We start from the raw sequence: 26,990 nt of genomic DNA, 5'->3' as shown, positions 1-26,990 counted from the left end.
GAAACATACCCTTATGGCGCTGCACTCCTCAATCACAGGCGGTCCCAATAAAAATGAATGGAGCTGCACTGCCCATGATCTACCACCTCTCCTGTCACACAGGGGCTCCCAGTTTTTGGGATTGGTGTTGTTCCAGCGGTCAGACCCCCAGCAAAGTTATCTCCCATTATCCTATGGATAGGGGATATCTACCACACTTGAGTATACCCCATTAATGGGTTAATGACTCCCTTGTTCACTTTCTGAAGGGGTCTTCTGTATTTTTTTTTTACAAATGCTCCCTACTCTAATATAATAACGCAGTACTGCTGTGTAATGAGTCTGCACACAGAGCTCCCAGTCTCCACAGCACAGGACACGCAGGATATGTGGTTGCCGGCAGAGCCCGCCCGCTTCCTCCTCAGTCCGGCGGCGGCAGGCAGGCCGGTGGTTGCTAGGCGACAGTAAACACGCCGGGACGCTGGAGAAGTTTGCGGTAACTTTCCTGCCGGCGGGTGGTAAGTTATTAAGTAATGTATATACTATATACCACGTATATTCATGTAGTCAGCTGGAGAGTGGAGTTATACATAGTGCTGCCATATACCGTGCACCGATCCGGAGCTGCAGTCATATAATACATGAATATCTACGTGATCAGGGCTGACTCCTCCATACACCGTGATACCAGCTGCTGCCCCTCACTAATGACCAGTCTAGAAACCAGCGCTGGGCATTATTAGTGACTGGCAGTCATTAGGTGGCAGCATTGTGAGCTGTCAGGCAATCACTGCTGCTCACTGCTGCTGTATAGGGAACTAGTGATCATTTTCTTACATCTTTACCTTTATGTTTTGTTATGGGGTATGTGACACCACACAGTGATTCTTTAGATGCCGCATTTATGTTTTTCCTATGTTTTCCACTTGGCAGACAGATGCCTATTTAGAGTAAGGGTTGTCCGGTTTCTATAGGAGAGGGCATCAATGCCTGGTAGGTTTCCGATAACCGCCCTCTCCCCCACTCACACCAATCAGCTGATATTTGCGGCTGCCAGATGTAAACATATAGAACCCGATTCATCAAAGCTTTTATGCCAGTATTATTTTTTGTGCAACTCAAGGTTTTGCTACAATTTTACAACTTTTGGCGTTCTTATGCCATTTTTTCCAGCTCCTACATAGTGGAAGAAACTGGGGCAGGACAGGTGGCATGCTGATCTCCGTTCATCAAATTCATGATGATCGGCTTGTTTGCTACGCCACAAATCTTACTCCAGCGTGGACTGGAGTGGGATTTGGGCCAGGTGTACACAGAGGTGCGCGCCACTCGTCCAGCGCTCTTCACACATGATGAGGCGCATGCCTCTTCATGAATCAAGGGTGTCCAGTTCCAGCACATTTCCTCATTAAGACCAGCATAAACAATGCCAATGATGAATATAGCACATGAAATTGACCTGTAAAACACAGGTCCATTTCATGCATATTGTTCAGTGCCGGACCACATATTACCACCACAAAGTGACGGAATAATATCACATACAAGTAACAAATACTACCACATCTTGACCAGGCCACATCTTACCACCACATAGTGACCGAATAACACCACATACAAGGGACAAATACCGCCACACCATGACCAGACGAGATATTACCATCACATAGTAACTGAATAATGCCACATGCAAGGAACAAATACCGCCACACCATAACCCAACCACATATTACCACCACATAGCGACTGAATAATACCATGTACAAGGAACAAATACCACCGCACCATGACCAGATCGCATTTTACCACCATATAGCGACTGAATGATACCACATTTAAGGAACAAATACTGCCACACCATGACCATACCACATATTACCACCACATAGTGACCAAATACTTAATACTAATCATTAATAAAAAAAAAAAACCCACAATACTAAGTGCCATTTTACAGAGGAGCTCTGTATATGCTGTCAGTGTACAGGTAATACAAAGATCACCAGTGACATTATACACAGAAGCTCTGTACATAGTATACAATGTCAGTGTACAGGTAATACAGTGATCACCAGTGGCATTATACACAGGAGCTCTGTATATAATGTCAGTGTACAGGTAATACAGTGGTCACCAGTGCCATTATACACAGGAGCTCTGTATATAGCATCAGTCTACAGGTAATACAGTGATTATCAGTGACATTATACACAGGAGCTCTGTATATAGTGTTAGTGTACAGGTAATACAGTGATCACCGGTGACATTATACACAGGAGCCCTGTATATAGTGTCAGTGTGCAAGTTATACAGGGATCCCAGTGACATTATAAACAGGAACTCTGTATATAGTATATAGTGTACAGGTAATGCAGTGCCTCACCAGCGACATTATACACAAGAGCTCGAGCTCTGTATGTAGTGTCAGTGTACAGGTAATACAGTGACTCACCAATTACATTATACACAGGAGCTCTGCATGTAGTGTCAGTGTACAAGTAATACAGTGATCACCTGTGACATTATACACAGGAACTCTGTATATAGTGTCAGTGTACAGGTAATACAGTGATCACCAGTAACATTATACACAAGAGCTCTGTATATAGTGTCAGTGTACACGTAATATAGTGATTCATCACTGACTTTATACACAAGGGCTCTGTACAGTATATAGTGTCAGTGTACAGGTAATACAGTGATCACCAGGGACATTATACACAGGATCTCTGCATATAGTGTCAATGTGCAGATAATACAATGATCACCAGTGATATTATACACAGGAGCTCTGTAAATAGTGTCAATGTACCGATAATTCAATGATCACCAGTGACATTATACACAAGAGCTCTGTATATAGTGTCAGTGTACACGTAATATAGTGATTCATCACTGACTTTATACACAGGAGCTCTGTATGTAGTGTCAGTGTACAGGTAATACAGTGACTCACCAACGGCATTATACACAGGAGCTCTACATGTAGTGTCAGTGTACAAGTAATACAGTGATCACCTGTGACATCATACAAAGGAGCTCTGTATATAGTGTCAGTGTACAGGTAATACAGTGATCACTGGCGACTTTATACACAGGCTCTCAGTAATCATTAGTGACGTACACAGGAGCTCTGTATCTAGTGTCAGTGTATAGGTAATATAGTGACTCACCAGTGACGCTATACACAGGAGCTCTGTATTTAGTATACAGTTTATAGTGTCAGTGTGCAGGTAACACACTAACTCACCAGTGACATCTCTAGCTGAAGTCCTTCATCTTTGCTTTTCCTTTTTCTGCAGTGCTTCTTCCAGCCAAGACTCGTCTCATAAAGAATATGGTTACCTAGAGCCCCGCTTCCAGAGCATATTTCCCACTTTTTCCCTTTTTTCTATACTACACTACACAGCTGAATACAGATGTGCACCCAGCATTAATATAGAACTAGTTATTATGCAATCATCATTTCAAATATAAATTGTAATCCACCACTGTGTCTCCACTATAAATAGCCACTTTCCCCACCTGATACTGTATATAAATTAATTAGCACCTGTACACTTCCCCCAATTCAATACCAGTCACTGCATCGTCAATGCCCCCCACTCTGTAGCTCGCCCAATTCATTATATTTACATGTCGCTTCTGCCGCAATTCATTATGTCATATCTTCTCTCTCTCCCACCACCGCCACCCTCAATGAATTATCAACTGCTCTCCCCCACATTCAATACATCATTTAAAATAGATATCAAAACACACTGGCGCTCGCCAACAAACAATACCCTCAGCAGCTGGGATGAAGACAGACCATGTGCAAATTCGGTCACTGGGAAGGACTAGAATTCTCAATGAACGATGCCGCGCTTGAGGGTATATGGTTAAACAAGATAATAAAAGTAGCCTCTCAGTAAGGCCTCTTTCACACGTCAGTGGCTCCGGTATGTGTGGTGACAGTTTCCTCATGTACCAGAGACACTGACTCACGTAGACACATTAAAATCAATGTGTCTCTGCACATGTCAGCGTGTTTTCACGGACCATGTGTCCGTGTGCAAAACACGGAGACATGTCAGTGTTCGTGTGAGCGCACGGATCACACGGACCCATTAAAGTCAATGGGTCCGTGTAAACACGTACCGCACACGGATGCTGTCCGTGTGCCGCCTGTGTGCCAACTGAGTACCACACGGATGTTGCAGGAGACAGCGCTAGAGTTAAGCGCTGTCCCCAGCGTGTGGTGCTGAAGCCAGAATTCATTCCTTCTCCCCAGCAGCGTTCGCTGGAGAGAAGGAATGAAAAATCAATGTTTTTTTTTTTTTTTTTGTGGTTAAAATAAATTTCCTGGTTACATCCCACCTCCCACCCCCTGTGCGCTCGCCCGCTGGCATTAAAATACTCACCCAGCTCCCTCGATGCTACCTCTCAGCGCCGCAGCTTGTCCTGTATGAGCGGTCAAGTGGTGCCGCTCATTACAGTGATGAATATGCGGCTCCACCTCCCTATAGTGACCGCTCATACAGGACAAGCTGCGGAGCTGAGAGGAAGCATCGAGGGAGCTGGGTGAGTATTTTAATGCCAGCGGGCGGACGCACAGGGGGTGGGAGGCGGGATGTAATCAGGAAATTTATTTTAACCACAAAAAAAAAACATTGATTTTTCATTCCTTCTCTCCAGCGAACGCTGCTGGGGAGAAGGAATGAATGGCGGCTTCAGCACCACATGCAGGGGGGACTGCGCTTAACTCTAGCGCTGTCTCCTGCACGGTCCGTGTGGTCCTCAGTCGGCACACGGGCGGCACACGGCTGCCGCACGTGTGCACACTGATGTGCCACGTGAGCACACGGACACACGGACACGGATAACTCCGGTACTGATTTTTCCGGTACCGGAATTATCTGGACGTGTGAGACTGGCCTAATATGGTATGAATAGCAGAGGGGCGTACCATAGGTGTGGCTCCTTTAAATGTAGCTTTGCCACTCGTTGGGGTCACTAAAGTTTGCCAGTTCATCAGGGTTTAAAGGAGCCACACCTATGGTACGCCCCTCTGCTATTCATACCATATTACTAAGAGGCTACTTTTATTATCTTGTTTTTAACATATACCCTCAAGCGTGGCATCGTTCATTGAAATTTCCAATACATCATTTACTCTCCTCCACCCTCAATTTATCATTATTTGCTGCCCAACCACCCAATTCAACATCATTTGTTATCTCCCACTCTCAATTCATCATTTACTGTCCCCCATCCCCCAGTCTCAATACATCATCACTTACTCCCCCACCCTCTAAATTCATCATTATTTGCTCTCCTCCTGGTCATCATTTGCTCATCCCATCCCCACCCTCAGTTCATCATTTGCTGTCCCCACCCCCCAAGTTCATTTCAATTGCTGTCCCCGTCCCCCACCCTCAATTCATCATTTGATCCCCTCACCCCCAACTTCATTTCATCATTTGCTCTCCCTGCCCTCACCTTCAATTCAATTGCTCTCCCTGTCCCTCATGCTCAATTCGTCATTTACTGTCCACCTTCCCGCACCCTCAAGTCATTTGCAGTCCCCACCGTCACTTCATCATTTGCAGTCCCTCTCACTTCATCATTTGCAGTCCCCCCTCATTTCATCATTTGCAGTCCCCCCTCACTTTATTATTTGCAGTGCCCTTCTCCCTCACTTCATCATTTGCAGTCCCCCTCCCCCTTCACTTCATCATTTGCAGTCTCATTTCATCATTTGCAGTCCCCCCATTCACTTCACCATTTGCAGTCCCCCCCCACTTCAACGTTTGCAGTCCCCCTCCCCACTCACTTCATCATTTGCAGTCCCCCTCCCCACTCACTACATTATCTGCAGTCCCCCTCTCCGTCACTTTATCATTTGCAGTTCCCCTTCCCCCTCCATTATTTGCAGTCCCCCTCTCCCCTGAAGTCATCATTTGCTGTCCCATTCCCCCTCACTTCATCATTTGCAGTCCCCCTTCCCCCTCACTTCATCTCCATGGGTGTGGAGAGGGGTGAATATTAATTTCACTTTAATAGCGGGGACAGGCTTTAACCACAACAGCCGGCTTCTGCCTCCTGTCACCTGCTGCTGCTCTGCTGGTACCAGGAGGGGTGAATATTAATTTCACTTTAATAGCGGGGACAGGCTTTAGCCACAACAGCCGGCTTCTTCCTCCAGACACCTGCTGCTGCTCAGGAGCAGTGGGGGCCCTAGGCAGTTGCTGGCCCTGTATGCCAGGAGTTGTCAGTGCCTGAGCCCACCGGAGTGGCTAACACTACCCTCTATCTGGGCCAGTAGACCAGGACCTGTGCTCCCCCAGGGGCCCCCAGCCCAAGCGGCCGCTATGGTGCCATAAGTCAGGGGAGCCCGGCACCAGCGTTGCCTGTTGTGAATTCTGCTCTTGGGCTCCCTCCGGTGGTTGTAAGTGGTAGCGCTGCTGTCTCTGAATCACAGCATTTATCAGGTGTTTTCACTTTTTGCAATTTGGACAGGGCTATTTAGTCTTGCTTCACCCTTTAGTCAGTGCCAGTTGTCCATTGTTCCTGGAGGATTCACATCCCTGCCTGGTCTCTTCTGCTTTGCAGTTCTTTTCAACAAAGATAAGTTCAGGCCTTGATTTTGCTGTCCACATGCTGTGGTCTTATTGTTCAGTTATTTTCCATGTTTTGTCTTGTCCAGCTTGGTCTGTATAAGGATTTGTTTAGCCAAGCTGGTATCTCTGGAGATGCAGATATACCCTCCATGTCTTTAGTTAGCTGTGGAGTTTTTGTATTTTCTGTGGTGGATATTTTCTAGTGTTTTAATACTGACCGCATAGTACTCTGTCCTGTCCTTTCTATTTAGCTAGAAGTGGCCTCCTTTGCTAAATTCTCATTTCAGTCTGTGTATGTTTTTTCCCTCTCCTCTCACAGTCAATATTTGTGGGGGGCTGCCTGTTCTTTGGGAATTTTCTCTGAGGCAAGATAGTTTTTCCTTCTCTGTCTCTAGGGGTAATTAGTCCTCCGGCTGTGTGAGATGTCTAGGGAGCGCTAGGTACATTCCACGGCTACTTCTAGTTGCGGTGTTAGGTTCAGGGTCTGCGGTCAGTACAGGTACCACCTTCTCCAGAGTACGTCCCATGCTGCTCTTAGGCCACCAGATCATAACAGTTGCCCCAGTTAGTGCCACATTCAACTGTATCGGCATCTATGACAGTTGAAAGCAATAATGGAGGAGAGAACGTCAGATGATGCTCCCTCTCCCATCATTCCCCTCTGCCTCTGACACAGTGGGTGCGCAATGACATCACTTGATCATGTACCTTCTGTGTGTTGTGCAGAAGGCGGTGAGTGCAGCTGTGGATATAGGAACAGAGCCGGAATTAGCGTGGGAACAAGGAGGAGAGGTGAGTATTGTGTGTTTTTTATATATATATATATATATATATATATATATATATATATGTATATATATATATATATATATATATATATATATCAATGAGTCCTGGTTACATTATACTATATGAGGGGGTGCATTATACCCTATCGGGGGGCAGCATTATACCCTATGAGGGGGGCAGCCTTATACCGTATAATGGGGGCATCATTATACTCTATGAGGGGGGCAGAATTATACCCTATGAGGGAGCTGCATTTTACCCTATAAGGGGGGCTCCATTTTACCCTATGAGGGGGCTGCATTATACCCTTTGAGGGGGGCTGCTTTATACCATATGAGGGGGCAGCATTATACCCTATGAGGGGGGCTGCATTATACACTGTGAAGGGGGGCAGTATTATACTGTATGAGGGGGGCAGAATTATACCCTATGATCGGGGTAGCATTTTACCGTATGAAGGGGGCTGCATTATAAAAAAATAGCACCTCTCCACACCCAAAGAAGTTAATTTCCTATTTTAAAAAGTGCTCCATAAGCTCAGGGGTATAAAAGTCACAAGCAATGAGGTTTTACTCTCTTTATCTACGATCGGCTGCAGCTGTGAAGTTGTGTCAGCAGTGCTTTAGTGAATCACTGAACTCAGTGTCTGATGTAGACTTCACAAGACTAGAATAGAGCACTGTAGGCATGAAATCACTGCTGCAGCCAATTAACAAAGCTGAGAACAGTGGCAAGAGGCATTGTTGGAGCCTGATAGAGTGAGTAAGGTCGTGTGCACATGCAGCGCCCCAGGGTCCTGGTCGTTGCAGTAATGTTATTCTTCCACTAGGGGGAGTGATGTTACGTCTGGAGGCAATAAAGGAGATCTTCTGTCCAGGTATCACAACCACACACAACACACTTCACACTCCAGGCCGCCAGGGAGAGCTAAGCTTCTATCTATTAGGGCACTCCTCACAGTTAGGTAAAACTGGCAGTTTGGATAGGAAGTTAGTCAGTCAGAACCCGACGGAGTTTGGCAGGGGCTGGCTGGAGTGAGCTCCAGCCAGATCCAGACTTCGGTCTGCGGAGGACGAGGGTCCACGGAGCTGCGCCTGCCCCACGTGCAGCAGCATCCAAAGAAGGCGACATTGAAAGGAAGTGTATTGCAGTGAGTGAGAAACGAAGTCATAGCAAAAGGAGAGGAAATCAGAAGGAGTTCTGTCCTGTGAGAGGCTGCCTCCTTCTGAAGCGCAGGAATCCAGGTGGCCAGAATACCGAGGGAGTAAGGATCTCTAAGCTTTACTTCAGAGACTGGCAGGACAGTTAATTCCACGTTAGCTGCCCGACCTTATACCCAGAAGGCACGGTGGCAACTTGTGGGGGCTGGGGTGTCTCTAGGGTCCCTATAAAAAGCCTCAGGCCATCAGTCATACGGGTTTGTCCTATCCATACCATCTGGGGGACAGAGAGAAAGAGACTTAACATCTACAACAGTAGTGAGGACCTCACCGAGTTGCTCAGCAGAGAGGGACTACAACACACAGGCGCTAGAGGAAGGCTACTGAATTCCACCTGGATAAGGGGACTCTGGATTTGCCTTTAGATCGGCCGGACTCCGCCGAACCTGTAATCTGGTGCTTTGGACTGTGGACACTGAAGCCTTCAGTAAAGGTAAAGAGACTGCAACCTTGTGTCCTCGTTATTCTCTGCGCCTTGCATCATCCACCATCACCATCTACACTCACGAACATGAACACTTCCCCTTTAAAGACCTTTCCCAAAACCATAAAAACTCTTTTCTTTATTGGACATCCCTCAAAGGGCCACGGACCGAGTCGGGCCACCATGACATCCCCTGTACTGAAGGACCCGGTGCCGAGTACCCCATTGCCCTTGTGTGGGGGCGCTCCACCCAGTGTGTCTTTTTCAGGATTATTTTGCTTGGAAAACACCTGAAAAAGTTCCCCCCCAAAAATCAAATGATCAGCAATGTAAAGATGAATAAGATCACTCTTTTTCAGCTTCTTCTAACTACTTTAGGTTTTCAAAGATGAAAAATGGTTAAAAGAATTCAGCAAGAAGCTCACTATTAACACGCACATTATAAAGAAAAAAAAGATGCCTATAAAAAAATCTAAAAAGACCCTTCAGAAAAAAACACCTGTTTTGTTCCTGAAAACTCTTCCTATAGCAAAAACTAAGTGGGTATGTCAGCGTCTAAAAGAAGTGTGCGCACACCCTAGAAGCTCAGTTGTTTTTTGTGTCCTTGAGCCTATTGGTAATAATCTTTTATATGGGACAACCCCTTTAAGTTAACAGATATAGCTAGGATCACATTAGTATTCAGGTTTTTTTGTATTGTTTTAGTAACAGAAAAATTAAACCAAGGCCACGTTCACATGTTCAGTATTTGGTCAGTATTTAACCTCAGTATTTGTAAGCCAAAATCAGGAGTGGAACAATCAAAGGAAAAGTATAATAGAAACACATCACCACTTCTGTATTTAACACACACTCCTGGTTTTGGCGTACAGATACTGATGTAAAATACTGACCAAATACTGAACGTGTGAACGTGGCCTTTAAGAAATGGATCTGTCACATAGATAAAATGACGAAGGACAGAATCAATTGGATATAATTGGGTCTTTATTGTTTCCGTTAGTATCCATCTTTTTAGCAGAAAAAATGTGCAGCATGTGTGGCGCCCCTGAGGGTTCAGTCGCCACAGAGGTACTGCACCTCATCCAGAGGTGTGGTATCCCACTCTCGGATAAGGAGGAGGGCACTACCCAGGACTCTAACACTCGCACCCAACACACACCATTACAGTCAGGTCACTCGGGCGTACCCTTAGGGAGGATGGCCTCATCCCAGGCTGGATAGGACTGGGTGGTGGGAGTGGGTGGGGTAGGTAGAAAAAATGGGAGGCGCTTACAAGGCGGGAGAACAGTGTGCTAGATCAGTTGGTCCTAGGAGACCGAAGGAAGTGGAGTGGAGAACGTAGCTGAGGAGAAAAGTGTGATGGAGAGACAGAAGGAAGCTCACGGAAAGATAGAAGGGGTCCTAGGGGCATGGGAAGTGCAGAAGCCACCCATGGGGCCTGCATTCACGCTGACCGTAGCTGGGTGGAGGGACCAGGTTGCAGTTCAACTAAGAAACCGAAGATGGTGGCATCTGCAAGAGTCATAGTCACATCCATCCATAACTGGCTAAAAAGGCAGCCGTATAGAATCCAGGGGACTCAGAGGACGTCTCCCTACCAGGTTCGTGGATGCTGGCTTGGGACTTTGTGGGTGAGGCGCTGGGCAGGAAAAGTGGAAGCCAGCGTAGTGAGACAACCAGAGAAAGGCATAAGAAAGGAGTCCTGAAAAGGTGCACCCCAATTTACCTTGGAGTTTGCTGGACCACTGACCCGGAGAACACAGCATCCGGCTGGCGTTTGTGGACTGGAGAACTGTGAGTAAAAGTGGAAACTGCACCTTACTGTGTCCTTTGAGTTTTTGCTGTGTCACCTGCCCGGCATAACCACAACCACCATCTTAACACTTAACACTACAACTGCCCTGGAGCTAGCTCTACCCGTGCAGAGCTGCACCATCCTTGCTACACCACCATCACCCCAGAGGATCTGACTGCAGCGTCGGCTAGTAAAGCCGAACACCACGGGTGGCGTCGCAAACATTTTCCCCATATCCTGTTTACCACAAAACAACAATTTACTTATGGACGCCCAGAGCCACGGACCGGGTCACTGCTACCGTGACCTTCCTTTTTAAGAACTGCCGTGTCGGACCCGGTACCGAGTACCCCATGGCCCTATGGGATGCTCAACATGTACCTGTTTTTCTAGTGAATATAATGAAACTTTTGACTGAGCCTCCTAACAAATACAACACAAATGTGTATGCAGCGCCCCAGAGACCTGGTCGTTGCAGTACTGATGCTCCGCCACTAAGGGGAGTGATGGTACGTCTGATGGCACTAAAGGAGTTCACCTGACCAGGTATCACAGTCACACATTACACTTCTCACTCTCGCCACTAGGGGGAGCAAAGGGTTCTATGTATTAGGCCACTCCTCACAATCTGGTAAAACTGGGGGCTGGATGGGAAGTTAGCCAGAAGCTGACTGGGTTGGATCCAGGCAACATCCTGTGGCAGAGGGTGTTGCAGGGGAAGATTCAGGGGGGTCTCTGTCAGGGGTGGGATCCTGACAGTGGCCTAGCGAAAAGGACAGAACGTTACGGAGCCGCGCCTGCACCCATTGCGGTGGCATCCTAAGAAAGGAAACAAAGCGAGGTTTATTGTGGAGAAGTGAGAAATGAGATCGCAGCAAAAAGGAGATAAACCAGTAGGAGTCGTGCCTTAAGATCGTGGCAACATCCTACTGAGGCGCGTAGCCGGTGGCCGGAACGCCAAGGAAGTTTTGGGCTCCAAGCAGTACTTCAAACAGCGGCAGGACAGTTGATTATAGGTTGGCTGTCTCACCTAAATCACCTAAGCAGACATAGGGGGCAATTGTGGGAGAGGGGCGACGCTAGGGTCCCAGAAGAACTCCAGGCCTACCCGTTATACGAGTGCGTCCTAGCCATATCATCTGGGGGACGGAGAAGAACATCAGAACAGATACAAGTTGTGAGAAAGAACATCAGAAACAGACACAACTGTTGTGAGGACTAACCCGTGGTGCTCAGCAGGGAGGTACTACAACACACAGGTGCTAGAAGGTAGGCAATGATTTCCACCTGCAAAGGAAACTCTGGATGTGCCTTCGGACCGGCCGGTCTCAGCCAGCCCTGTTAGCAGTACTCTGGATTGCGGACCCTGAAGCCTTCAGTAAAGAGGTAAAGAGACTGCAACCCTGTGTCCTCGTTATTCATCGCACCTTGCACCACGCACCATCATCACACCTTTCATTGGACGCCCCTTAGCAGGGTCACGGACCGGGTCTAGCCACCGTGACAACCCCAGGACTGAGACTGAGAGGCCCGGGATCGAGAAACCCGTGGCCCTGCGTCTGGGGGCGCTCCATGTACCTAGCCTGTGCATTGAAATTTCGAGTGGGCCCCTGGAGTCAGTTCCACTGGTGGGCCCTAGAGGCAGAATCTAAAAATAAAAGCCAGAAAATCACATTATTTTTACATAATTAATTTGCATTTTATTGCATGAAATAAGTACAATAGCAAAACAGAACTTAATATTTGGTACAGAAACCTTTGTTTGCAATGACAGAGGTCAGACGTTTCCCGTAGTTCTTGAGCAAGTTTCCACATACTGCAGCAAGGATTTTGTTCCACTCCTCCATACAGATCTTCTCCAGATCTTCAGGTTTCGGGGGCTGCCGCTGAGCAACATTGAGTTTTAGCTCGTTCCAAAGATTTTCTATTGGGTTCAGGTGTGGAGACTGGCTGGGCCACTCCTTGAAATGCTTCTTACAGAACCACTACTTAGTTGCCCTGGCTGTGTGTTTTGGGTCATTGTCATTCTGGAAGACCCAGCCACAACCCATCTTCAGTGCTTTTACTGAGGGAAGAAGGTTGTTGGCCAAACTCTTGCGATACATGACCCTATCCATCCTCCCTTTAATACGGTGCAGTCATCTTGTCCCCTTTGCAGAAAAGCACCCCCAAAGTATGATGTTTCCCTCACCATATTTCACAGTTGGGACAGTGTTCTTGGGGTTGTGCTCATCCTTCTTCTTGCTCCAAACACGGCATGTGGAGTTGATACTAAAATGTTCTGTTTTGGTCTCATCTGACCACATGACCTTCTCTCATGCCTCCTCTGGACCATCCAGATGGTAATTGGTAAAATTCAAATGTGCCTGGACATGTGCTGACGTGAGCAGAGGGACCTTGCGTCCCCTGCAGGATTTTAATCCATGACGGCGGAGTGTGTTACTAACAGTAATGTTTAAGACTGTGGTCCCAGCTCTCTTCAAGTCATTGACAAGGTCCTCCTGTGTAGTTCTGGGCTGATTCCTGACCTTTCTCAGACTCATCCTTACCCCATGAGTCAAGATCTTGCACGGAGGCCCAGAACCAGGAAGATTGACAGTCATCTTGTGTTTCTTCCATTTTCTAATAACTGTGCTAACAGTTGTTGCCTTCTCACAAAGCTGCTTACCTATTGTCCTGTAGCCCATCCCAGCCTTGTACAGGTCTACAATTTTCTCACAGATGTCCTTATACAGCTCTTTGGTCTTGGCCATGGTGGAGAAGTTGGAGTTTGATTGAGTGTGTGGACAGGTGTCTTTTATACAGGTCATGAGTTCAAACCGGTGCAATTAATACAGGTAATGAGTGCAGAGTAGGAGGGATTCTTAAATAAAAACTAACAGACCTGTGAGAACCAGAATTCTTGCTGGTTGGTAGGTGATCAAATACTTATTTCATGTAATAATATGCAATTTACAGTAATTATTTAAAAATCATACAATGTGATATTCTGGTTTTAATTTTTAGATTCTGTCCCTCACAATTGAAGTGCACGTACGATACAAATTACAGATTCATTGTTTGTAGTTGGGAAAACTTGCAAAATTGGCAGTGTATCAAATAATCATTTTCAACACTATATACTGTATATATATATATATATATATATATATATATATATATATATATATATATATATATATATATATATATATATATATATATATTGTGGTAGATTGGCTCTCTTGTCTGCTACTGAGGTAGACACATGGGCTTAAAGTCCAAGACTGGTTTATTGCTTCATAAACCAGATTGTATCCGCTGCACTTGCATTGAGTGAGGCTGCACCCATCTAGTCGGCACGTGACCGTATGTGTGCAAATCACATACTTTGTGCTTATGCGCCTGGCACTGGATAATCCTCACAGTGTGCAGTGTGCACAATGTGAGGATTCACAAGTTTGCAGTCTCATATACTGACTGCAGATTTGTAGCTTAAGACCTGACAACCCCTTTAATGTTTATGAAGTGCTTTAGCCGTTGACTACTTTTACAGTTTTTAACTTTTTCTTCTCTATTCAGGTTAATTGCTTATATTTTCCATTTTTTTGTTAAATACAGTTATATTTTCCAATAATTTTATATTGCAGATAGCAATGTCAGCCAACAATACTCAAGGAGTTTCACCACCAGACAGAAGTGGGGCTCTAAGCATGGAGCCAATAGAGTGGATTCAGAGACCGGATTTGAACAGATTAAAAGATAGAATAATCTCAATAGCGCCAAAGCAGATAGTATTAAATCCAGAAGCTCTACTATTTACCCATGACACAAAGGCAAGAGCTAAATCAAGAAAAAGACAGCAGACTGTTAAACTGGAGCCCCTGGTAAGATAACACGCTTTACTTTACTATTCTCAGTTACATAGCTCTTATTACGGAACGGCTGTGACTTACTTTATATGACATTGACAAGCCATGCTGTTTTGTACAAAAAGTATTCACTAACATGTTTAATATGTAATCTATTTAGTAAAATGATTCACAATGATACATATGTCTAATACTGACATGACTTGTATACTCAATTCTGGTTTTGAAGGTGTTGTTTTTTTCTTACAACCACTCTTTATTAATAAGTGTCATGATGAGATCCAGGGTTTAATCCTGTCTGCCCTTTTTCCGGGCGGATCATGTCAAGGGTTAGCTTTGCTCTGCCTCATTCTGGGTTCAGGTGTGCTATTTTTCTCCGAGGTATCCTGCTGGCGGTGTCAGCTATAGTTCTGTCTTCAGCATGTGAACCTGACTCTGGTAGCTCTTGATCTGTCCTGTTGTAATCCCTGACTTGCCCCGTGTCTGTTGACTTCCCTCTGTCTGCCCTTTTCCCAGTGTTTCCCTGTTTTTTGGCTTAATTCTCTGGTTTTGGACTTGGCTCGTATTCAGACTCGCTTCTGCCTTTGGTACTATTGTCTTCTCTGGTTCTGACCTCCTGGCTTGGCTATTGACTCCATTATTGTTTGTCCCTATTGTACAGTATATTGCCCTTTCTGGTTTACTGATCTCTTGCTACGTCCTGACTATCCGTTCTGTCTATTCCTTTTGTACTGTTGCGCTATCTCGTGCTTTGACTCGGCTTGTCTGACCACTCTCTCACCACTTGGTGGCATCTGTGCTGCTGCTCTGTGTGTGCAGTCTCACTTCCCTCTCAAGCTCCCCCGGGTGGAGGTTGCGCCGTACTGCACTGCAGCAGCATGACAATAAGATGATTAGCTGATTGCAAGACCACTGCTTCTGGTGGTCCTCATTTTCCCTATAGGTACGCGAGGGTGAAACATTACATAAAATCATTGATATTAATAAGTGGCACATTTTCTCCAGACAGAGGGGGACCCTGGATAGAGGTTTTCTTAAAAAGTCAACCCTAAGTGTCACTGTGCTGTAACCAGCAATGTGCTAATGTCCCAGCTGGTCTCATTTTTAGGGCTTGCGCACCCGACTGATTTTTATTGTATGAGTGCAATCCATGGTTTTCATGGATAGCAGTCATGCCTATGATATTCTATGGGGCTGTGCACATGCTGGTTTTTTTTTCCTCAAACCAAATTTTCCACAGAAAAAAATTAAAGGAATGTCCAATTTTGATCTGTGTGTGGTCCGATTTTCACAGGCTAATAGAATAGAAAAGGTGGAGAAACTTTTTTTTTCTCTCCACACCCAAGAAAAACTGATGCCACGCAGATCAAAGTCTGATCAGAATAGTCGGACCGTTTTCTCGGATGTGGAGACATCAGTTGTGTGACCCTACCCTTAGGCCACGACAGGGCGGCTACCAGGATTTTCAGGTTCCCATACTGGCAACAATTTTGGGCCCCATTGACACTCTGCCTAGGCTCTACCCTAGCTCTGCCTCCACTCCATGAAGGAGGTGGCCGCCATGGATATCCAGCAGAATGTCGGCATGGCTGTCTGCGCCAAACATCTGCTTGAATATCCATTATGTGAACTTGCCCTAATTATTATCCCATATGTTGTGTATATGGTATAAGTATTAGGTTACTAGAATATCCCCTTTAAGACAGACAACTATACCTTATTGCAGGCAGGTAGCAGTCAGTAGGGTTGAACTTACTAGTACTTAGTAGTTTGCAGGCTGGCAGTAGACAGAGACAGCCACCAATTTCACACTACACGAGCATGGAGGGGGGCACAAGAAGAGTAGCAGGTGGGTGGATGAATGGGAGGTCGGATAGTCGAGTGGGCGGGTGCGCGCATCTCATCACTTTTGGGCCCTCAGCTCCTGCCTAGGGCGCGCTGGAACTTAGGAACACAGGGCATTCCAGCAGCATCTGACGTCACTGATGTCAGATGTGGATGGCCCCCTCTGCTATGGCCATACAATGTAAGTAGCTGTGACTGTGAGTGACTGGGGCCCTGGGGCTTAATAAAGCAAACTAAAGTAATTAACACAGGCCCTAGCATTCTACACAGTCTGCCAGGCTGTTTGTACAGTAGATCGGCTGTGCTGCCTCAGCGCAGGTGGTGCATCTTGTCTCACGCAGTCCGGGCCCATCCCTTTGAGTTGGCTCACCGGGCCCCATACACCAGTAATGGCAGTATTGCCTTGATGGCGGCCCTGGCCCATGTGCACAAGTTCAGTATTTGGCCAGTATTTTACCTCAGTATTTATAAGCCAAAATTAGAAGTGACGCAGCCATAGGAAAAGTATATTAGAAGCACGTCACCACTTCTGTATTTATCACCCACTCCTGGTTCTGTCCTACAAATACAGAGGTAAAATACTGACCAAATACTGAATGCGTAAACATGGCTGTAAAGGGAAAATTATGTGGGGGGTTTTTCCCAGCAGGTGTATACAGGTGTGTCTCACAAAATTTGAATATCATCAAAAAGTTAATTTATTTCAGTTCTTCAATGCAAAAAGTGAAACTTATACATACATTGCCTTGCAAAAGTATTCGGCTCCCTGGAACTTTTCAACCTTTTCCAACATATCATGCTTCAAACATAAAAGATACCAAATGTAAATTTTTGTGAAACACAATTGTGAAGTCAAACAAAATTTATTGGTTATTTTAAATTTTTGTGGAAATTCAAAAACTGAAAAGTGGAGCGTGCAATATTATTCTGCCCCTTTACTTTCAGTGCAGTAAACGCACTCCAGAAGTTCATTGTGGATCTCTGAATGATCCAATGTTGTCCTAAATGCCTAATGATGATAAATATAATCCACCTGTGTTTAATCAAATCTTTGCATAAATGCACCTACTCTGTGATAGTCTCAGGGTTCAGTTTGAAGCACAGAGAGCATCATGAAGACCAAGGAACACAACAGGCAGGTCCATATTGAAGCGATCATATTGAAATGGAAGGAGTATCATACCACTGCAAATCTACCAAGACCCGGCCGTCCCTCTAACTGTCATCTCAAACAAGGAGAAGACTGATCAGAGATGCAGCCAAGAGGCCCATGATCACTCTGGATGAACTGCAAAGATCTACAGCTGAGGTGGGACAGTCTGTCCATAGGACAGCAATCAGTCATACACTGCACAAATCTGGCCTTTATGGAAGAGTGGCAAGAAGAAAGCCATTTCTCAAAGATATCCATAAAAAGTGTTGTTTAAAGTTTGCAACAAGCCACCTGGGCAGGGGCTGACTGGCCCAGGTGGCAAAGAGGCAAATGCCCCCCGGGCCGCTCCTCCAGCTGCTGTTCAGGGCCGGCTGCCTGGTGGTGGCTACAGCCACACAGCAAATTGTGCACAGCCATGTCTGCTGTACTGTGACGCGGCCGGCAGCAGACACAGCCGCATCACAGTCAGCGCACACATCTGCGCTGGGGCCAGGAGCTATGCTTGGCTGTCACCTTGATGGCTGCACAGCTACTGCTCCCTTCATGTTCTCTATACTTCCAGGTTAGGTGTTGGGCATGCGCGATGGCATCCTCACGCACGCGCCGACATGACCCGAATGCTTGAAGCAGAGAGGCACTGCAGGGGAGCGACTGGTGAGGTAAGTATGAAGAACTTTTTTGTTTTCTTTATAAAATAAATTTAATGGTGGGTAACTGCAAGTGATGAAATGGGAGGTGTAAGGAGACTGCACATGATGGAATTTGTGGGTTAATGGAGACTGCACATGATGGAGTGAGGGGGTAAGTGGGGCTGCACATGATGAAGATTGAGTGGGGCTGTACATGATGGAGTGGGGCTGCACATGATAGTTTAGTGGATAAAGGAGACTGCACATGATGAAGTGGGGAGAGTGGGGCTGTATGATGGAATGGGGCTGCACATGATGATGTGGGGGTAAGGGGGATTGTGCATGATGAAGGGGGAGTGGGGCTGCACATGAAGTGGGGGGTAAGGGGGATTGCACATGATGAAGTGGGGGGTAAGGGGGACTGCACATGATGAAGTGGGGGTTAAAGGGGACTGCACATGATGAAGTGGGGGGTAAGGTGATCTGCACATGAAGTGGGGGGTAATGGGGACTGCACATGATAAAGTGTAGTGTAAGATGGACTGCACATGAAGTGGGGGGTAAGGGTGACTGCACATGATGAAGTGGGGGGTAAGGGGACTGCACATGATGAAGTGGGAGAACGGGACTGCAGGACTGCACATGATGAAGTGTGTCTGATGTGGGACTGCTCATGATGAAATGGAAGGGGGATAGGGGGCTGCAAATGATGAAGGGGCACTGCAGATGAAGTGAGGGGGTGATAGGGGACTGCAATGAATGAAGTAAGGGGACTTCAAATTAAAGTGGGGGGACTGCAAAATGATAAATTCAGTGTGAGGTACAGGGGACAGCAATTTAATTGAAGGTGGGGGTGGGGAGAGCAAATGATCAATTGAAGAGGGGGTGGGGAGAGCAAATGATGATCTAGGGGAAGAACAAATAATTAATTTTAAGGGTGGGGAGTAAATGATGTATTGAATGTGGGGTAGAGCAGTTGATAATGAATAGAGGGTGAGAGAGAAAGACATGATAATGAATTGGGGTGGGAGGGGCATGTAACTATAATGAATCGGAGTTAGGGTTAGAATGGTAGGTACATAGTGGGGGGCGTTGAGGATGAAGTGACTGGTAATGAATTGGGGGAAAGAGTACAGGTGCTAATTAATTTATATCTTAAATGGGGAAAGTGGCTATTTATAGTTAGTGGGTGCACAGTGGTGGATTATAATTTATATTTGGAATAGTCGGTTAATAATAATAATTATAATAATTTTATTTCTATAGTGCCAACACTTTACATTTTAGAGGGGACTTGTACAGACAATGGACATTAAGCATAACAATAAACACATAGATCAACAGATACCAAAAGGAATAAGGGTCCTGCTCGCAAGCTTACAATCTATGAGGTTGCATAATAACCAATTATATATTGTTTGTGGGTGCACCTCTGTATTCAGATGTCTAGTGTACACCATGTTCCAAATTATTATGCAAATTGGATTTAAGTGTCATAAAGATTTAATTGTTTTGTTTTTCAAATAAACTTGTGGATGGTATTGTGTCTCAGGGCTCAATGGATCACTAAAATCAATCTTAAACACATGTGATCATTAGTTTTCCAGGTGATTCTAATTAAAGGAAAACTACTTAAAAATGATGTTCCACATTATTAAGCAGACCACAGGTTTCAAGCAATATGGGAAATAAAAAGAATCTCTCTGCTGCTGAAAAGCATTAAATAGTGCAATGCCTTGGTCAAGGTATGAAAACATTAGATATTTCATGAAAACTTAAGAGTGATCATCATACTGTGAAGAGATTTGTGACTGAAACAGAGCACAGACAGAGTTCATGCAGATAAAGGCATAATGAGGAAGGTTTCTGCCAGACAAATTCATTGGATAAAGAGAGCAGCTGCCAAAATACCATTACAAAGCAGCAAACAGTTATTTGAAGCTGCTGGTGCCTCTGGAGTCCCTCGAACCTCAAGGTGTAGGATCCTTCAAAGGCTTGCTGTGGTGCATAAGCCTACTATTCGGCCACCCCTAAACAGTGTTCACAAGCAGAAACGGTTGCAGTGGGCCCAGACACACATGAAGACTGATTTCCAAACAGTCTTGTTTACTGATGAGTGTCGAGCAACCCTGGGTGGTCCAGATGGATGGAGTAGTGGATGGTTGGTGGATGGCCACCATGTCCCAACAAGGCTGCAATGTCAGCAAGGAGATGGAGGAGTCATGTTTTGGGCCAGAATCATGGGGAAACAGCTTGTAGGGCCCTTTAAGGTTCCCGAAGGTGTGAAAATGACCTCGGCAAAGTATATAGAGTTTCTGACTCACAACTTTCTTCCATGGTATAAAAATCATCTTCATGCATGTCAATGCACCATCTCATGCTGCAAAGAATATCTCTGAGTCATTGGCTGCTATGGGCATAAAAGGAGATAAACTCATGGTATTGCCACCATCTTCCCCTGACCTCAACCCTATACAGAACCTTTGGAGTATCATCAAGCAAAAGATCTATGAGGGTGGGAGGCAGTTCACATCAAAACAGCAGCTCTGTGAGGCTATTCTGACTTCATGCAAAGAAATACAAGCAGAAACTCTCCAAATACTCACAAGTTCAATGGAGGCGAGAACTGTGAAGGTGATAACAAAGAAGGGTTCCTATGGTAACATGTGACTTGGCCTGTTAGGATGTTTTGGCGTTAAATAGCTTTTTTGTTCAGTGAATGTGACCTCCTAATGCTGCAAATTCCACAAATGAGCATTTTCAGTTCTTTAAAACAGATCAAATGTTTAGAAATTCTACTGTGCCTAATAATTTGGAACAGTGCATTTTGAGTTTTTATTCATTTTGGAGATTATACTGTTATCATTGGGAGGTTTCTTCAATAAAATTTGATGTATAATCTAACGGGTGATGACTTTTATTAGACTGACTGTCATTTGCACCGACCATTTAGGAAAATCCGAGAAAAATATAATTTGCATAATAATTTGGAACATGGTGTAGAAGAAAGGGAAAAAGTGGGGAATGTGGTCTGGAGGCCTAGGTAACTGTGTTATTTTATGCAGAGATGAGTCCTGGCTGGGAGAAGTGACGGCAGTCTGTGCTGGATGAAAATGAAAAGCAAAGATGAAGGACTTCAGCTAGAGACGTCACTAGTGAGTCAGTGTATTACCTGTACACTGACACTATACACTGTATACTATATACAAAGCTCCTGTGTATAATGTCACTGGCAGTGGTGATCACTAGTGTTGAGCGATACCGTCCGATACTTGAAAGTATCGGTATCGGAAAGTATCGGCCGATATCGGCAAAGTATCGTATCTAATCCGATACCGATACCCGATACCAATACAAGTCAATGGGACTCAAGTATCGGACGGTATCCCTGATGGTTCCCAGGGTCTGAAGGAGAGGAAACTCTCCTTCAGGCCCTGGGAACCATATTAATGTGTAAAATAAAGAATTAAAATAAAAAATATTGATATACTCACCTCTCCGACGCAGCCTGGACTTTACCGCCGTAACCGGGAGCCTTCTGTGCTTAAAATGCGCGCGTTTAATGGTTTCCGTGACGTCACGGCTTCTGATTGGTCGCGTGCCGCCCATGTGACCACGACGCGACCAATCACAACAAGCCGTGACGTAATTTTCAGGTCCTGAATGCCTAGAATTAGGCATCAGGACCTGAAAATTACGTCACGGCTTGTGATTGGTCGCGTCGCGGTCACATGGGCGACGCGACCAATCACAAGCCGAGACGTCACGGGAGGCAGTAAACGCGCGCATTTTAAAATTATGTCACGGCTTCTGATTGGTCGCGTGCCGCCCATGTGACCGCGACGCGACCAATCACAAGCAGTGACGTAATTTTCAAATCCTGAATGCCTAGAATTAGGCATCAGGACCTGAAAATTACGTCACGGCTTGTTGTGATTGGTCGCGTCGCGGTCACATGGATCCAAAATACACCCAGAAGACAGTTAAATTTGGTGGTGGAAAGATCATGGTCTGGGGTTACATTCCGTATAGGGGTGTGCGAAACATTTGCAAGGTGGAAGGCAATATCAATAGCCTAAAATATCAAGAAGTATTAGCTACCTCTTATATTCCAAATCATAAAAGAGGTCATTCTGCAGCAGGATGGTGCTCCATCTCATACATCCATCTCTACAACAAAGTTCCTCCAGGCAAAAAAGATCAAGGTGTTCAAGGACTGGCCAGCCCAGTCACCAGACATGAACATCATTAGGCATGTTTGGGGTAGGATGAAAGAGGAAGCTTGGAAGACAAAACCAAAGAATCTAGAGGAGCACCACAACTTCATTCACCAATGTTATGCAACATATATTTGTATGTTAAGTTAATTATTTGTCTGTGGGCAACAAAAATTTTGTCTTGCCAAAATCTGACCATTCTGTGTCCATTAACTGATCAATATTTCTGCTTTAATAACAATTTATTTTCTTAACCTAAACCACATTTTGGAGGGTTTCAGCTTTCAAAAGAATAACATACAACCAATGGATGAATTTAACGTCAGGTTATAAGCTTTTATTTACATAACATGAATAAGCGACATAACTTGTGTCAGGGAGTGTATGGTGTATGGCATCATTGGTCTTTGTATAGAGTGTAGTTTCATGTAGAGGTAATGGTGATATTATAATATTATGTATTCTCTGTGTAGTGGTGATAGTACTAGGCAGTGTAGCTGTATTGTTGTGTGTAGGTTTGTAAGTAAGCTCCGTTATGGCACCATATCTAAGCAGTAAGCTTGGTTCTGGTACTCTATCAATGTAGTAATCTAGATTATGGTACTGTATGTATGTCGTAATCTCAGTTCTGCTCCAGTTTCTATGTAGCAGACTTGGTTCCATGTAGTAGACATATTAAGCTCGGTTCTGCTCCCTTATCTCTGTAGTAAGCTCGGTTCTGCTCCCATATCTCTGCAGTAAGCTTGGTTCTGCTCCCTTATCTCTGTAGTAAGCTCGGTTCTGCTCCCATATCTCTGCAGTAAGCTCGGTTCTGCTCCCATATCTCTGTAGTAAGCTCGGTTCTGATCCCTTATCTCTCTAGTAAGCTCGGTTCTGCTCACTTATCTCTGTAGTATGCTAGGTTCTGCTCCCATATCTCTGTAGTAAGTTTGGTTCTGCTCCCATATCTCTGTAGTAAGCTCGATTCTGTTCCCATATCTCTGCAGCAAGCTCGGTTCTGCTCCCATTTCTCTGCACTAAGCTCGGTTCTGCTCCCATATCTCTGTAGTAAGCTCGGTTCGGCTCCCATATCTCTGAATCTAGTAAGTTCGGTTCTGCTCCCATATCTCTATAGTAAGCTCTGTTCTGCTCCCATATCTCTGTAGTAAGCTCTGTTCTGCTCACATATCTCTGTAGTAAGCTCTGTTCTGTTCCCATATCTCTGGAGTAAGCTCGATTCTGCTCCTATATCTATGCAGCAAGCTCTGTTCAGTTTCCATATCTGTGTACCAGCTTGTTTTTAAAGCCTGTTATCTCTGCTACTTTAAGGCCATGTGCACAAGTTCAGTATTTTTCACGTTTTTTCTCGTTTTTTCGCTATAAAAACGTGATAAAAATGCGAAAAAAAGGCTAACATATGCCTCCTATTATTTACAGTGTATTCCGCATTTTTTGTGCAAATGTTGCATTTTTTTTCCGCAAAAAAATCGCATTGTGGAAAAAAAAAGCAACATGTTCATTAAAAATGCGGAATTGCGGGGATTCCGCACACCTAGGAGTGCATTGATCTGCTTACTTCCTGCACGGGGCTGTGCACACCATGCAGGAAGTAAGCAGATTATATGCGGTTGGTACCCAGGGTGGAGGAGAGGAGACTCTCCTCCACGGACTGGGCACCATATAATTGGTCAAAAAAAAAAGAATTAAAATAAAAAATAGTCATATACTCACCTTCGATGGCCCCCGGAGTGTTCCCGCCTCTCACCGCTGCATGCTGCCGCTTTGGGTCCTATAGATGGTGTGGTTCAGGACCTGCGATGACGTCGCTGTCTTGTGATTGGTCGCGAGACCGGTCATGTGACCGCTCACGTGACCGCGACGTCATCGAAGGTCCTGAACCACACCATCTAGGAACGGACGCCGCTGAGGATATCGGCTGTCTGCAGAGGGTGAGTATAACCATTTTTTTATTTTTTTTAATTATTTTTAAACATTCTATCTTTTACTATAGATGCTGCATAGGCTGCATCTATAGTAAAAAGTTGGTCACACTTGTGTGACCAACCTGTCAGTCAGTTTTCCAAGCGATGCTACAGATCGCTTGGAAAACTTTGGTATTCTGCAAGCTAATTACGCTTGCAAAATGCTAAAAAAGACGCGAAAAAAACGGGAAAACAACGCAAAAAAAAATGCAGATTTCTTGCAGAAAATTTCCGGTTTTCTTCAGGAAATTTCTGCAAGAAATCCTGACGTGTGCACATACCCTAATGCAGTAGCCAGATATAAGCAGGGAAAAGGAGGGCCACCGCAACTCGAGGGCCACTGCCTTGTGATTGCCCCCCAGGCTGAAAATTGCCAGCCAGCCCCTGCACCTGGGAGACACACCAAACATGTGGAAGAAGGTGCTCTGGTCAGATGAAACCAAAATCGAACTTTTTGGCAACAATGCCAAACGATATGTTTGGCGTAAAGGCAACACAGCTCATCACCCTGAACACACCATCCCCACTATCAAACATGGTGGTGGCAGCATCATGGTTTGGGCCTGTTTTTCTTCAGCAGGGACAGGGAAGATGGTTAAAATTGATGGGAAGATGGATGAAGCCAAATACAGGACCATTTCTGAAGAAAACCTCTTGGAGTCTGCAAAAGACCTGAGTCTGGGACAGAGATTTGTCTTCCAACAAGACAATGATCCCAAACCTAAAGCAAAATCTACAATGAAATGGTTCACAAATAAACGTATCCAGGTGTTAGAATGGCCAAGTCAAACTCCTCAATCCAATCGAGAATCTGTGGAAAGAGCTGAAAACTGCTGTTCACAAACGATCTCCATCAAACCTCACTGAGCTCAAGCTGTTTGCCAAGGAAGAATGGGCAAGAATTTCAGTCTCTCGATGTACAAAACTGATAGAGACATACCCCAAGCGACTTGCAGCTGTAAGCGCAGCAAAAGGTGGCGCAACAAAGTATTAGGTTAAAGGGGCCGAATAATATTGCACGTCCCACTTTTCAGTTTTTGAATTTCCACAAAAATTTAAAATAACCAATAAATTTCGTTCAACTTCACAATTGTGTTCCACTTGTTGTTTATTCTTCACCAAAAATTTACATTTGGTATCTTTATGTTTGAAGCATGATATGTGGGAAAAGGTTGAAAAGTTCCAGGGAGCCGAATACTTTTGCAAGGCACTGTATATTATATAGAGTCATTACAAGCAGAGTGATCTATTTCAAGTGTTATTTCTGTTAATGTTGATGATTATGGCTTACAGCCAATGAAAACCCAAAAGTCATTATCTCAGTAAATTAGAATACTTCATAACACCAGCTTGAAAAATTATTTTAAAATCTGGAATGTTGGCCTACTGAAATGTATGTTCAGTAAATGCAGTTGGAGCGCCCCCACCGCCGCAGGGCCGAGGGGTACCCGGTACCGGGCCTTTCTGTCTCGGTTCTGGGATTGTCACGGTGGCTAGACCCAGTCCGTGACCCTGCTGAGGGGCGTCCAATGAAAGTTGAGAATGATGTGGTGTGGTGCAGGTCGCGGTGAATAACGAGGACACCAGGTTGCAGTCTCTTTACCTCTTTACTGAAGGCTTCAGGATCCTCAATCCAGAGTACGGTTAACAGGGCTGTCTGAGACCGGCCTGTCCGATGGCAGTTCCAGAGTTCCCTTTGCAGGTGGAAATCTGTGCCTACCTTCTAGCGCTTGTGTGTTGTAGTCCTTCCCTGCTTGGCACCACGGGATAGTCCTCACAACTGTTGTGTCTGTTTCTGAAGTTCCCTCACAACTGATTCTGATGTTCTTCTCCGTCCCCCAGATGATATGGCTAGGACGCACCCGTATGATGGGTAGGCCTGGAGTTCTTCCGGGACCCTAGAGTCGCCCCTCTCCAACTGTGGCCCCCTATGTCTGCTTAGGTGATTTGGGTGAGACAGCCAGCCTATAACTGACTGTCCTGCCGTAGGTTTGAAGTAAGGCCTGGAGCTCAATACTTCCTCGGCGTTTCCGGCCACCGGCTACGCGCCTCAGTAGGATGTTGCCTCGATCTTACAGCACGACTCCTACTGGTGTTTTCTCCTTGTTGCGTTGATCTCGTTTCTCACTCTTCACAATAAACCTCGCTTCTTGTCCTTTCTTGGGGTACCGCCGCAATGAAGTGCAGGCGCGGTCCCGTAACGTTCTTTCTGTTTGCTAGGCCTCTGTCAGGATCCCACCCCTGACAGGGACCCCCCTGAATCTTCCCCTGCAACACCCTCTGCCACAGGATGTTGCTTGGTTCCAACCCAGTCAGCTTTCTGTCCCACTTCCTATCTAACCCCCAGTTTTACCAGATTGTGAGGAGTGGCCTAATACATAGCACCCTTTGCTCCCCCTGGAGGCCAGACTGTGAAGTGTATTGGTGTCTGTGATACCTGGTCAGGCGAACTCCTTCAGTGCCATCAGACGTACCAACACCCCCCTTAGCGGCGGAGCATCAGTACTGCAACGACCAGGACT

At 45.4% G+C, this 26,990-nt stretch overlaps 1 protein-coding gene across 1 annotated transcript in view; it reads left to right on the top strand.

Annotated features, from left to right (window-relative positions):
- Positions 1-410: 410 nt before the first annotated feature.
- The window catches only part of DNAH6 (dynein axonemal heavy chain 6), a 717,942-nt gene continuing 691,362 nt past the window's right edge, over positions 411-26,990 (top strand). Inside the window, exons 1-2 of the mRNA XM_077275462.1 lie at positions 411-497; positions 14,442-14,678. Of these exons, the coding sequence (XP_077131577.1) occupies positions 14,448-14,678 (231 nt within the window). The 5' untranslated portion in view covers positions 411-497; positions 14,442-14,447. The remainder of the gene's footprint in view (positions 498-14,441; positions 14,679-26,990) is intronic.

This window comes from Ranitomeya variabilis, chromosome 1 (genome assembly GCF_051348905.1).
Source record: "Ranitomeya variabilis isolate aRanVar5 chromosome 1, aRanVar5.hap1, whole genome shotgun sequence".
Lineage (NCBI taxonomy): Eukaryota > Metazoa > Chordata > Amphibia > Anura > Dendrobatidae > Ranitomeya > Ranitomeya variabilis.
This window is presented reverse-complemented; position numbering and strand designations above follow the sequence as displayed.